General features: G+C 23.5%; 1 protein-coding gene across 1 annotated transcript in view; it reads left to right on the top strand.

Moving 5' to 3' along the window:
* LOC129609770 (uncharacterized) overlaps nt 1–14735 on the top strand; it is an 89728-nt gene that overhangs the window by 19514 nt on the left and 55479 nt on the right. The window contains exons 4-5 of the mRNA XM_055521889.1: nt 9403–9505; nt 10314–10432. Of these exons, the coding sequence (XP_055377864.1) occupies nt 9403–9505; nt 10314–10432 (222 nt within the window). The remainder of the gene's footprint in view (nt 1–9402; nt 9506–10313; nt 10433–14735) is intronic.

Here is a 14735-nt window from a genome sequence, read left to right on the forward strand (position 1 = left end):
GGAGTACACTAACGCAATTATTATATCTACTATTATTCATAGTCGATTCGCAAATAGTACAATCGAGGAGATATTAACTTGACTATGATCTGATAATCTTCTTACTCAAATGTTATGCTGATAAAGTCCTAAAATTAAAAAAACAATTTTTTTTTGTAAATTTACTATAGCAAATTAAACAAATATTTTATGTAACAATAACATTTTCTAATAATCACCCCTAAAAGTATGCAATTTTGCTAAATTTATAATTATTTTAAAATTGTTTATGAAAGTTTTGAAAATTTACCCAATTATTTGTAATGTTTTATTTCTTTCTTAGACCATAAGTTATTATTAAAGTTTATAGGTCAAGTAGGTATATTCTTTTATACTTCTATAGTCATTTACACTTCTAAATCCTTAGTTTATCAATAATTCTTGCATCTGTATACTTTAATAGTAAATTGCAGTAAAATCATTCAAAGTATTAATTTTTAAATGTTTTTCAAAATATTGTGTGTAGGCTTTTAGGCTTTCTTCTTTTTCAATACTGTAATATTAATTTCAGTAACAGAACTTTGCAAGGTCTAGTTTACAATTACTCTTACTTTCAGTTTCAATAAGCATGCGAAACTTTTAAACTGATAAATACGAATATGTGCTTCAAAATGATAATAACTGAATTAAGTATACATACAATTAGAGATTACAGATATTCTAGTAGTTTCCTAGAATAAATTTTAGTCTTAGATCTTTGTAAAGAGATCTAAGGCTTATTCTTTAATATTTTATACATATAGTTTTACGTACTATTGTTACGTAAAAAGTCATAATCCAATCTAATTACTTTGCAAAAAATAAATCCAACAAAAAAATTGTGATAATCAATGGTATTGAATGATTTCAGGAACAATTATCGCAATATAGTACAATATGACAAAGCAATAAAACCATTCTTGAAAATCCTTTTTAAATTTATTTTTACATTTTTATCCTAAAGCACTATTGATCAGATAATGGCTTTATCCTTTATCAGAATAAAAGGAAAATTTTCCTAATTGAAATTTCTTACATATATGAATGTCTTTTTAATATTCATATTAATAACAAGTAGTATAGTTTAGAATTTGAAAGAATTTAAAGTTTCTCATATAGAAATTTAATTTTAATTGAAAAAGTTTTCATTTCCAATGCTAAAAAATAAAATTTAAGGGAGAGAAAATATATCACTCAAATGCATAGATCGGCAATTGAATTAATTAGTCAAAGCTAATAATTTTGTATAACAGAATTAACATTACGATAGATTAGAAATTATATAACACATTATATAACAACTTAAATGTAAGAACACACCAGAAAAGTGATATTGATTTCAAGTTTTGCAGGGAAAATAGGGAAATTGGAGTAGTAGCTTTAAACTACAAGAGAAGAGAAACTTTTAGACGCCGTTTATTCCTTGGCAACAGACCCTTCTTAGGGTGCTTGGCATGATTATCTTTACTGGTCCTTGTTAATTCAAACACATAAATAACAATGTATTTTAAATCGAGCTTTACCTACTTGTTTTTCAAAAATCAATGTTAAGTTATTCTATGGCATTTCAGTTATCAAATATATTATATAAATATTTTTAAAACATACTACTACCTAAGTTTATAATCACAAACAAAATTGGTCCTTATTACATTCATTAATCTTTATCAAAAACCCACTCATTTTGGAATTCTCGTAATGAATCAGCAATAATTAAATATTCTGTAAATCAGAATTATGTAAATATCTAAGTATTTACATAAATCTTAGATTACTTTTTTTTAAAATATCAATGATTTTGAGCTTTTATACAAAGTGTTGTTTACTTTCGTAAAAGCTTCAACCTTCGCACCTTCGCCCTAAAATCTTTCACTTTACCAAAAGAAAAAAAGAAAAAGAACTTTACCTATGCAAAAATAAATGAATTAATCATTTTATCATTTCTGTTTTTGTTCATTTTATTGTTATCCTTGAAAATTTCAGAATAAAAATATAATAACACATTATCTGCAGACCGCAATGATAATAAAAATTTATTATTAGCACTTAATTCTTAATTTTCTTTATCGCTTCTTTACTTTTATTATTATTATTTTTTTTTTTTTTTCGAAAAAATAAAAATTCAAATAAAAATGTAAATTTACGTGTGAATCATTATGGAATCTAATTTCTTTAACGTAATTGCATTTTTTGTTTTTTTTTTTGCTCAGATTTAGGAAAAATAATTAAATTAATAAATATTTAACACAATATTTACGTTATTCACACTTTCTTGTACACCAATACCGATTAATTTGAGCTACTTAAATATAAATTGAATTTGAAAAAGCTGTACCAAAAATAAAAAAAAAAAAATGAACCAAAAAAATTGGCAAAATGAATTAAAAAAAATTAAAAGAAAAAAATATATGTATAAGATCAAAAGAAAATGTAAAAATTTTAAGGACGAAAATAAGGGCAAACAGTAGAATGAATTGAAACATAAAATAAATTTTATTTTAAAGATTTTAACATAGTAGCCCTATATATTTCTAAGAAATGCCTAGCCTTATTAACTGTTATTTGAAAAGAATTTTAATACTGTAGGAAATCAAAAAAAAATTTAATTTCAAGGAAATTTTATTAATCTTCTTAAACCGATTTATATTAGTTTGAATTTAGTTTTCGTAACTAAATTTCATAAAATTCTCAAACTATAAGGGAACAACTTCAAAGTACAATCATCTACACAATATCCTAAATATATTTTTAAATACTTAAAATAATCCTATAATTTAATGGTAATTTTGAAGCTATATAAACCATACATGGTCTATGTATTGATCAATATGTGTCTCATATTTTGTAACTTCATTCACCAAAAAATTTGTTACAATATTGAAAACATGATTAAGACATGCAACTTTTGTTGCCTTGCGTTTTTGTTTAAAAAAAATAAGTAAGGTTTTTAACGTTTTATTTTGTAGCATAACTTTATAAGAGACAACAATTGAAATTTTCACATAATTATAAAAGCGTATACAATACAGCCATTGAAAAATATTACACAAATTATATAAGCAAAATAATGAAGATTTTTCTCCTCTCTATTCAAAATTTGATACTTTGCTCTATTCCTATTGTATACGAATTGCACTGTATTTTACTTGTATACGACAAGGGTAGTCTGGGCTTAAAAAAAATGTGTAAAATAGCAACAAAACAAAGAAGTAGTTCAAACAAAACAAACATAAATACAAAAAAATGAATTTTTCTCGTGAATCCTTTTTATGTCCTTGTCAGTTCGTTAATATTTTTGATACTTTAGTGACAGTCAGCTACTTAGAATGTTACTAAGAATGTTGTTTGTATTGTTTACTTAAAACACAAAGCTTCACAGTTTTATGTATTATTTAAGGCTGTTACCTTTAATAATTTATTGAAACTTGTATTAATTTAAGGTTCAAAATCACTTACACCCTTAAAGTAACTTATTAAATCAAATACTAAAAATTTTAACCATTTATTAATAATATACAAGTTAGTTGTATTAAATTTTTTCTTCAATTTATCCATATGAAAAAAAATAATAATAATAATATATAGACCATAAATACGTGGGTTTCTTATTTAACTCAATATATTTTGTGCACATCCATTTGCACAATGTAAAATTGTATAGATCCAGCAGATAATATCCATTTTTTTTTCTCTGCCACAATATTTTCTTCTTGTTTTTTCCTTCTCGTACTACATCTCGTTTATTTCTTTTTCTCTAAGGTATGCATATATAATAATATTGAAAAATACCATAAGGACATACACATTACGAAGGAAGTTTTGATACGATTAAAGAATTTATCTTATTTTACCAGTTCATGTCGATACACTTAACCATTGATGTATATATACGTACATACGAGTAATATGGGATGGTATAACATAAAGTGTATATGCGTCAGACGTTCTCCATCTGTAATATATTCTTCTACATTATTACTTTTTAAAAGTAGCTGTTTGTTTTTTTTTTTCTCAATTTTAGCTTTTATTATTATTTTTTTTTTATTTTCCCTTACTTTTTTATTATATTTTCTTGTGTTTTGTTTTTTCTTGTAATATACATACGTGCTTTAGTTCTGTTGTTTGTCTCTTTGATTTAAGTTAACTTTAATAACGATTTATGGTGGCATGAAGAAAATGAAAACCAAAATGATAAAGAGAATAAGGACTGTGATTTTAACTTTATCCTCTAAAGGAATATCTTCATGTAAAAGAATTATTGAATAAAAAGAGACTTTGTTTTGGTCTTTTTTCTTTTTCGAAATTATTTAATAATGGTATGATTTTATTATTGAATAAGAAGGTAATATTCATATGAATTCTATTAATTATACACTTATTTATACGTATATACAATATTTTAGGGTAGCATTTGTGGGATGTTATAAAATTGTTGAATAGAATTTCTCTGATTTTCTTCAATTGGGAAAAAATTCTTGATTAATTTATTATTTTAAGTAAAAATTGTAAACCACTCCTTATTTTATAAGGATATATAGAGCTGTTTTTTTTTGTAAGAAGTATAAGTTCAGTTTTTAAAAATAATAAGTTAATGGTTTAAACCTTCTCTCCACAGTTACAATTACAATTTCAATAGAGTTCTATTTAGACATAAAATAAACAAAAAGAATTTTGCTGCACAATGCTATTGCATCTTGCAATGCAAAACCTTAAATATCTTAATATATGAAAAAATGGGCTTAAATCATTTTCAAAAAATTACTTTTTTTGTTATATTTCATTTATGTTATACATTGATTGTGTTAATAAGGTTTTTTTAATAGACTAATGAATATATTTACGATATTTAAAATTCGTAATTGTGGATATCAATTCAAAAACGATTTAGATTTAAATTAACACGTCAGATTGATTGTTTTGATTTATACATCAAAAATTCAATTTGTTTCGGAAATCAAATTGCAAAAAAGTACACATTATTCAAAATGAAAATTTTTAAGAATGTTGCCAATTTTCAAAAAAAATTTATTTATAAATACCTTACTTATTTAAGAGTTTATTTTATAAACAAAAATTATTCAATTTTTTATTTCTTTTCTTTTTTAAGTTTTGGCCCTGAAAGTATGCAAAATTTTTGCTTTATATTTAAACAGAGTTCTTACATTTAGCTGCTGCGCCTAATTTATTATATATACACCAAGCATTTGCAATGAACGCCGAAAAACCGGGATCCAATTGAAATCTTGAAAATAAAATTAGTTATGCATTTTCCAAAAAAATGTTTCTTTTCTATTTACAACAAAATAACCTTGATAGTATGAACTTATATAGAATTATTTCGAAAAATAACCTGAAAGTTTAATTCCAGGCCTTCCTCATTTCGCATTTATCTTCCGCATTCCGCAATAGATAAAATAACAAAAAAGTGATTATTATGCGTAATGTGAAATTCTTACTGTAAAATATTGTTCATTTATGCTTTGAAAGCATAGAGGGGAGGACACTTTTTGGAAATCGTGTAGGGCTATGAAGGAGTCATTTTTTTTTCAAAATTCCTTTTGCATGAAAATTTTTGCAAATTCTTGAATCAGAGCAACTCTTGTTTCGGCAATTAATTTTTGATTTTTAATTATCGAAATTCAGCTTTTGTTAAGATACTTACATTAAAAATAATTTGTTTTAAAATACTTCCAGATGCAATTAGTAAAATTTTTTAGAAATTTTTTTTTTTTTTTCAAAAAAAAAAGAAAAAATAGCTACCCACTTTTGCAAATTTTCTAGACAAATGCGTATGAATAATGTTAAAAATATTTGTATACAACTATATAAGTATTTCTGTTGTGTGATTTTATTGCTTTTATTTTTAAATATCATTATCCTTTTTATTCTAATTTAAATTTCATATAAACATATAAATTAAATTACACGGAAAATAACAGGAATTTCACTGTTTTTTGTCACATATTTTCCCATTCAGATATTTTTGTCTATGTGTATATGTGTATATGTCAGTTAAATACTCTTATTTTTTTTTTTTTTTGTTAATTTTGTTATGTCAAGGTTATTATGAGAAACACGCAAAACGAAAAAGAAAATTATCTATGACGATGATGATTTTATCATTATTGTTGAAAATACAAAACAAAAGCTTAAATGTATATCGAAGTCATTTCAAATTTTAATCTAGGTATATGAGTTCACATACCGTACATAATTCTATGTGCGCTATTTGAACTCATATATGTATAAGTGACTATATAAGTAAAACAAATATTTATAAATTTACACACTTATGCATTTAAGAACATGATATTACTCGTATATTATATATGAGTTTGTAGTTTCTATTTAATGTTCACCTGACACTAATTTATCCATAAAAATTTATTCAACATCAATTACCTTATGTCACGGGTCTTCTATAATACCATACGCATATACAAAATGTAAATATTATTTAAGTTTTTTATACACACATATGCATTCATACATATACATATGCATGTATGATTTATATTTTTTTTTTCATCCTGTTAAGATATAAATTCTATTTAGCTTTTTTAAGTCATTCTAATCTATATATATCGAATATATGGCATGAGTTTAACATCGTAACAATAAAAAAAAAAAACAAAACAAAAAAAACACATATCCCGTTTTGTTCATAAGTGACAATGTTATGTCATTTTTTTTGTCTTGTTTGCTGATGACGGTAAACATTCAATGTTGTTGCTGAACTTTGAATTTTATACAAATAGAATATAAAGGATAGAGTATGTATTTCCAGGATGTGACATATTCATTCACCATACATTTATCATATATTTTATGTAGAATTCTCAAATACTTAACGATAAGATGATTTGTATTAAGATTTTGTCGTTAAAAAATTGAACATTAAAATATTATATATTTTATTTATGTGCTTAAGTATAAAAGTAGCAACGGTGAGAAACGAGAAACACAGGAACAACTAAATTTTTAATATTTTAAATAAAATTGTATAACTTTTTTTAGTAGAATAAACGTTTTAACCTAGGAATTAGATTGAGAATTTAATATCGTAATCTTTTACTAAATAATTATTCTAAAAGAGTTTTACATTTAAGATAACACAGTGCATAATAACATATATTTGTGCCCAATGCAGTTCTAACGTAAATTTTAAGTGTAAGTTTTAAAATTATGTAGTCATACAAGTAGTATACTCTGTTAACTTCAGTTCTAATTTGAATTAAATATGCAAACCATTTTAAGGTTTAAGAAAATTATAAACTCAACACAAATATAAAATGCTAATTCAGTTTTGTAACCAATATTTAATAATTAAAAATAAAAGCAAACCAAAAACCATAAATTTTTTATAATACGTCGTTAAAAACCCTAATGAATTATTAGAGAACAATATTCGTGCAAAATAGTATAGAGATTATAAAGATGACATATATTAAGTAGAAGATCATAGAAGTCTTTGCATTTTTTGCTTTTAAACTTTAATTTTTTTGTTCAAACAATTCAACTAATAAAAAACTTTGTTTGTATTATTTTCACATATTTTTGAAAAACAAAACAAAAAAAACACATATCCCGTTTTGTTCATAAGTGACAATGTTATGTCACTTATGAACACATTTTTAATTTAAATTAAGCGTGGATACAAATATAATTAAATCTGATAAGATTCCGGAATTTTCTACATTTGAACGTATATTGTTCGATCTCAAATTTTACAATTAAAATATGTAAGTAGTACACTGTTTCTTAAAGAATTTATTATAAATAATAAAACTAACATTGCTACTTTACGATGCTGAATACATTTTGGACACATTTTTTTCTCGTAATTGTATAAAATCGGTATTACCGAATGGGAACACTGCCTTCAATACCAAATCACTTATATAATTATATAAGCATATTAATAACTATAATAAGTTTATATATTTAAACATAATATTTAAAAGGAATTCAAACGCATAGTTTGATTAAGCATACTTAATTAAGTATTTTCATATCATATTAACGGTTTATATACAATCAACAATTTCCGTCACTCTTATTAATGAATATACTCAATTAAAATTAAATAAATTTTACCTTTAATTTTTATTAATAATAAGTGAACTAATTTCTAATTGAGGTTATAAACTTTACCAGCTTTAATACTATTACAAGTGTAAGCATTATGTAGTAATAACCAATATTGTGTTTGTACAATACAACATGTGCCCGACATATATTTGTATATAAATTATAATTATTAAATACATCTTAAAATTACACAATAACACTACAAACTTATATCATATCTATATTATTGATTTATAGAAAATTTTAAGAATTTTACAATATTTTACATTGCGAAAATTTATGTGTTTTTCTTCAACCATCAAAATAATATACTGTACAATTAAGATATACAATCTTATTTGAGAGCAAATAATTTAAATTTCTTATGAGTATGCAAGGTATAAATCAAATATTTAAATATACTATTAAAATTTATTGAAAATTTCTTGAATAAATAATTGAAATGGTGTTAGAAAAGGAGTTAATAGATGATTACGTGTAATAATTTGTTAATAATTACACAATAATATTTATTACACTAATACGAGTAAGTATAGGTAAATAAATTAGAACATTATGTATATAGAAAGTATTTTGCACTTAATTGAATTCAAATATTAACATAATATGTGAACATATTATATGTACAGGAATAACATGAAATACTAAACATACTTATTAGTATATTATATGTACATATTATACTTATATACTCAAATAGAATTAACCACTTACTAAAATATACTGCTTATTTCTATTAACATAATAACATGGGAATATTTAATATACGATATATACATAATATGTATTTAAGTATGTCTTAAGTAATCCATTATAGACCAATATATCAATTAGAATTCCTCAATATTAAATATAATATTATTGTTGTAAATAAAATATGAATTAAAGGAAATTATTTGTATATGCTAATTAAATAATTGCAATATAAACGATTTGTTTTCCTTTCAAATGAATTTTTAATTTATAATTTTCATACAAAATCAATCTATAATTCAAAATAGTATACAATAATATTGATAAATAAATTATAATATATATTTAATAAGCCGTAAAAATTTACCCGTATATATTTACTCTACCTATGTAAAATATATTTTATTTAAAGGATAATAGGCCAAAATGAAAATTTGAATAGTAGAATAACAATATATTGTATAACACATTTCATAACTATTATTTGATAGGAAAACTTATTACTCTTATGAAAGAAATTACGAAAAATTAAAAATTTAAATTTTATTTTTTAAAATTATTAAATTTTTGTTCTAAATTTTTCATATTACAATTTTACAGATGTGGATCTATTCATTGGGTATAACTTTACAAAATACTATGAAAAATAATTATAGATTAACTAATTGGAATCGTAATGAATTGGCCAGTTCTATGCAAAAAGGTAATTAAAATTTATTACAATTTTATACTTTTAATATTTTAAGAAAAAAATATAACAAAGTTGAGTTAAACCAATGGTTTGTAATCATTTTCTCTTCAACATGTGGAAATACAATCTAGCTATTAACATTCTAGTTAAAAACAATCTAGCGTTTACGTTATTTAATTTATTTTCATTCACATACTGAAATATTTGATATTTTGCATACATTTAGGATGAGCTGAAAAAATAAATTTCAAAGAGATGTTAACATTTTTAAAGTTAATTTTTCTTTCAATTTTTTGCTAAAATAGTTATTAAAAATACTAAATTTAATTTTGTAATAAAAATTTACAACACAAATAAAAAAAAATAAAAAATTGTAGTGTCAATAGTATTGGCTGTACTCTTAAATTACCACAAAGTAGTCAGTCTATATCATGATTCGACATATTATGCCAACTAAACTACAATTTTTGAAACATACGTAAAAGTTGAACATACGTTGTGAAGAAAGGTCATTCTATAAAATCCTGAATATTTTGTAATTCTCATACAATTATCGTAGATCGTTAATTACCTGCATCTACATATATCATTACATTATATGTAATGAAATATTGAACAATTTTAACATTTTTTATGTTATTCTAATTGTCACAAACAATTGCACTTCTTTTTTTTATTCATGTGATTATTATCATTAAAATTATGTAATTTGCTGTAATACAGTAGTCATAATTAATAATAAATATTTTTTTTTTTTTTGTGTTTATTCATTATTTTCATATTACCTATAATACAATTTAAATAATTAATTAATTTGCAGATGACATGAACTATAATAATCGTACATTAATAGCTGGTATACCAAAATTGGAACAAGTTGTAAAGTGTATGTGTGAGGAGTTAATACAACATAGAGCAAGTTTAATGTATTTACTTGATGTAAGTGATATTTAATTTTTTAATACATACTATTAAAATATTACAATTAAATACATAATGTTTTATATAAGTGTTTTATAAATAATTAATTAAAATATTCGAAAGAAAAAAAACACTATATGTACATAAAATGTAAATGAAGGTCCAAAGTATAAATATCGCTATACATATTGTTGTATAACCTTAAAAATTCAATTTGTTTGCATAATATTTCAATAATTTTTTTTTCAATTAATTATTATTGAAATCGTAATCCCATTTTTTAACACGAGGTAAAATAAAAGCCACACCAAATAAAGGTGTGGTAAAAATGGGAAATTAATTAGGATGTTCCCTATTCAGGGTGAACCTGTAGTAACGTGGTATAATCTCTCAAGAACAAAAAGGCTGGACAATTTTACAAAAAATAAAATAAAAAACGTTCTTTGTGAGAGGGGGAAGCCACAAATGAATATTTGACCACCAAAATCCCCCTTAAAAATGTTTTGTTTCGACAAAAAGGGGTATCGACTTAAAAGGCTATTACTTCCATAATTATTAAACGATTTAAAAAAAACTTAATATGCAATAGAAACTTGTAAAAAAGCTCCATTGTTTGTATTTTGAGGCATTACATAAAAACTTATTGAGAAAATAAGTCAAAAAAAAAAAAAAGAAAATCTCAAATTTTTACAAAATGACCAATTACTAAAAAATTCACCCTTTTTTATTTTTTTTTTTATAATTTGAAAGATTTTGAATTAGTCTTCAAATTACCTTTTAATATTTGTTTTTGTGCGACGGCCTGTTTCCGAGATAATTCGGTTGTATACTCGATGGTTTCCAGAAAAAATCGTTATTTTATTGCAGGTTACACTTTACAGGTAATTACAGATTACACTTTATCTACACAAAAATTACAGGTTAAACTTCATCTTTGGTTTAGTTTATTTAGCTATATAGAGGAACATAATGATTTTTAAACCGTCCAGTTTACTAGAGAAATTATACGATGTTACAGGATAAATAGATTATATAACGTGCCCCTGATAGGTCTATGTTTGTGTATACACATTGAAAATATAAAGAATTAAATAACTTTTTGGTCTTTTTTGAGCATTTTTTTGCCAAAGAACACAAGATTGCAATATTAATATTCCTTTAGTTTTCCGTGCTTTCCAACTTAAGTTCAGATTGATTTACTATTTATCAAACTGTTTACCATTTGTTTTAATATAGTTTTGATAGAAGCCTATATAGTTACTTTAGGTAGTACAATCCCTTGGTCAAAGAGGTCTAATTGCGAAAAATCTTTCGATTAACTCAATATTTGAAATGAAAATCTGTAACTTTATTCATTTTAAAGTCTTATATTCCTTCTTAAGACAGAACTTTTCTGCCTTAACATATATAATTTTCCTTATATATAACTTAAAAGAGTGAAAGAGAAAGGTTTTTTGAATATTAATAATTTATTTTTTTTTAAAACAGCATTCAATTTTGTAAATCAGAAGTGGAACGGAAATACACTTAAAACAAAAAAGTTATTTTTTTCCCAGAAAAATAAAATTTTCCTTTGAAAAACTATTTAATCATATATATACATAAATATATTATAAAGTTTTATTGAAGTGAGTCTTGTTTGCTTGGGTATAATGATTTTGCAATTGCGTGTTTTACATTTTTATCGTAATTATTTACAGACAAGATTAAATAAAATTTATTTTAAAATTAAAGAATAAAATTTTTTTTCAAAATATTTCTTTTTTCTTAGAAATACATGTATATTTCTTTCATGAAATATAACAATAGTTAAAAACGATAATATGTTATTCGTACGGGATAAATGATTTCAAGTGATGTGTGTCAATTGCCATACTCTTCCATAAGTACTTCTGGTTTTTTATTAATTTATGAAAAATTTCGGCACTTTTTCAGCCAAGTTATAGCCAAGTAATTTTAGTAATTGTATACCAGCTACCACAAGGAGTCAAGAGATTTCAACGTTTTTTATCACACATAACAGCCCTAATAATATATTTTCTTTTGCGATATTTCGATATTATAGCTTCAATTAATCCTAAGATATGGCTAAATAACTTTTGAAGTGGTACGGTAGCTACGCGAACCATTGCCTCCAACACCTCCATTTAAAATAGGATTCTTGGATTGACTATTATAAATTATTTGTGAAAATTTTGTTCAGCTTAGTTCAATTCGTTTTTAACAGAGTTATAGCTGGAACGGACGGACAGGCAGACATCAGCCATTCAATCGACTTTGAATTTGACACTAATCAAAAACATTCACTTATGTTTATATCTCAGATTATTATTACTTAACGTTACCTTAACGTTACAACCGGTTAGGCACATTTAGTATCCCTTTCGAACATACATTCGTACGGGTATCATAAAAAAACCGAATTTTAAAGAAACTTCCACAATCTTCTGATTCTTGACCACATTATTTAATTTGTAAAATTTTTATAAAAAGTCAAGTTCATTAACGATATCTCATAGAAGATTTCATAATATTACTTCAAGTCCATTTCTGTTTTAAAACATTGCCAAACAAAAAAGCAAACACTTTGTTTTATTTTCATTATTTAAATTCAACTGCGCCCATAACCATATTTCCTTCACTCCATGCCTTTTAGTACAACAAGAAAAGCACTAAATGTTCACTTCATTTAATTCACTTACATTTAAAACAATAGCAACATTATGAAATAAAAAAAACTTATTCATTGAAATTGAAAAATAAATGAGTTTTCACAAAAACAACCAAAAAAACAAAAATCCGCAAAAAAATTAAAAACGGAAAGTCCTTTTTTTTGATATTAAAGGGTTAAACAATTTAGCAAAAATCATAGATGAAATTTTCATATATACTGGATGATGATAATGATGACGATGATGATGATGATGGAAAAATTTTTTTGGTATGTTTGAATAATTTTAAATGAATGGTTAGAAAAAAAAGGATGTCCACTATAAATATAAAAATTACTATTAAGTATTTAACATTAAAATAACGAAAATATATTTACAAAGATTTTAAAGTATCTATCTAGATTTTACCAACAAAAATGAAAATTATGTAAAATTTTAGAGCGCTCTTAATGACTACAACATTAAAATGCCATGTTAAATGTGAAATAGTAGAATTTTAGTTTTTTTTGTTAAATATTTTTCATTTCATTCGGGGGTCTCTTTTTCTAATAGTCATATTGAGAATGTTAGAATGTATCAAATTATAAATCTAAATATAAATTGCCTTTAACAAAAAAATTATAAGGTTTGCTTCTAATTGAAAAGTTGCGCACATTTATTGTTGCATTTAAAATTAAATTTTCGTTTCTCCTCTTGAATTTTTAATAAAGGCAATATTGTGCTCTGGAATAGATGAGAAATGAAAATTAATTTGGAAATTAAAAAATTTAAAGGTCTAAATTCTTCAATAAAATTTTGATGTCTAAGTAGAGTGACAAAGTAAAAATTTACAAATCCCGTGACTTACCATTTCCCTATTTTGTTACATTAACATATTTGAACTTCAAGGAAATCATATTATACTGAAAAGGGCCGATTTCACCTTGTTAAATTTTATATTATGTAGGGAACATAATATAAGATTCAATGTTAAATCCATTTGTATGTTGATGCGTATGATGTCCTAAAAAAATTTGGCGTAAGGTTTTCTTATATGTATATTTTTAAATTTTTCAATGATTCACTGTACTTCCCTATTTCTATAGTAAGAGACCATTTAACGTAATGCTAATTGAATCCCAAAAAAAGACAAAAATTCACATAGATAGACGGACAACCATAATTATAAAAATTCTTTTATATAATTTAATTTTTAAAGTATTTTGAATAAAAATTTGAAAAATGCGTCAAAACCAATTTCTAAAAGGGTAAAATTAATACCAATGATAATGAACAGTAACTAAAATAATATTCTATTTTTTTTTTTTCTATTTTAAAATTTTTATAACAATTTTAACAGTTAAGTAATTATTTAAAAATAAAATTTTCGGGAAGAATTTTTAAATATTATACAAAAAGGATCGTGAACCCAAAATTTTTTATCTTAATAGTTTCACATATTTTAAATTATAAATAATTTATAAATTTTCATTTAATATTTTGAGAATTTCAAAATTAATTAATTAGAATTTTAGTATATATGTATATTTAGCTAATGCAATTTGAAGCGAGAAATTTTTCACCTCTAAAATATTAGATAAGGACTCCAATAGTCGTAATTTTCAAAATTTAGTAAAAAATATTTTAAAATCTTTTCTGTTATTATTAAA

The sequence above is a fragment of the Condylostylus longicornis genome, unplaced genomic scaffold (assembly GCF_029603195.1).
Source record: "Condylostylus longicornis isolate FDR11 unplaced genomic scaffold, ASM2960319v2 ptg000040l, whole genome shotgun sequence".
Taxonomy (NCBI): domain Eukaryota; kingdom Metazoa; phylum Arthropoda; class Insecta; order Diptera; family Dolichopodidae; genus Condylostylus; species Condylostylus longicornis.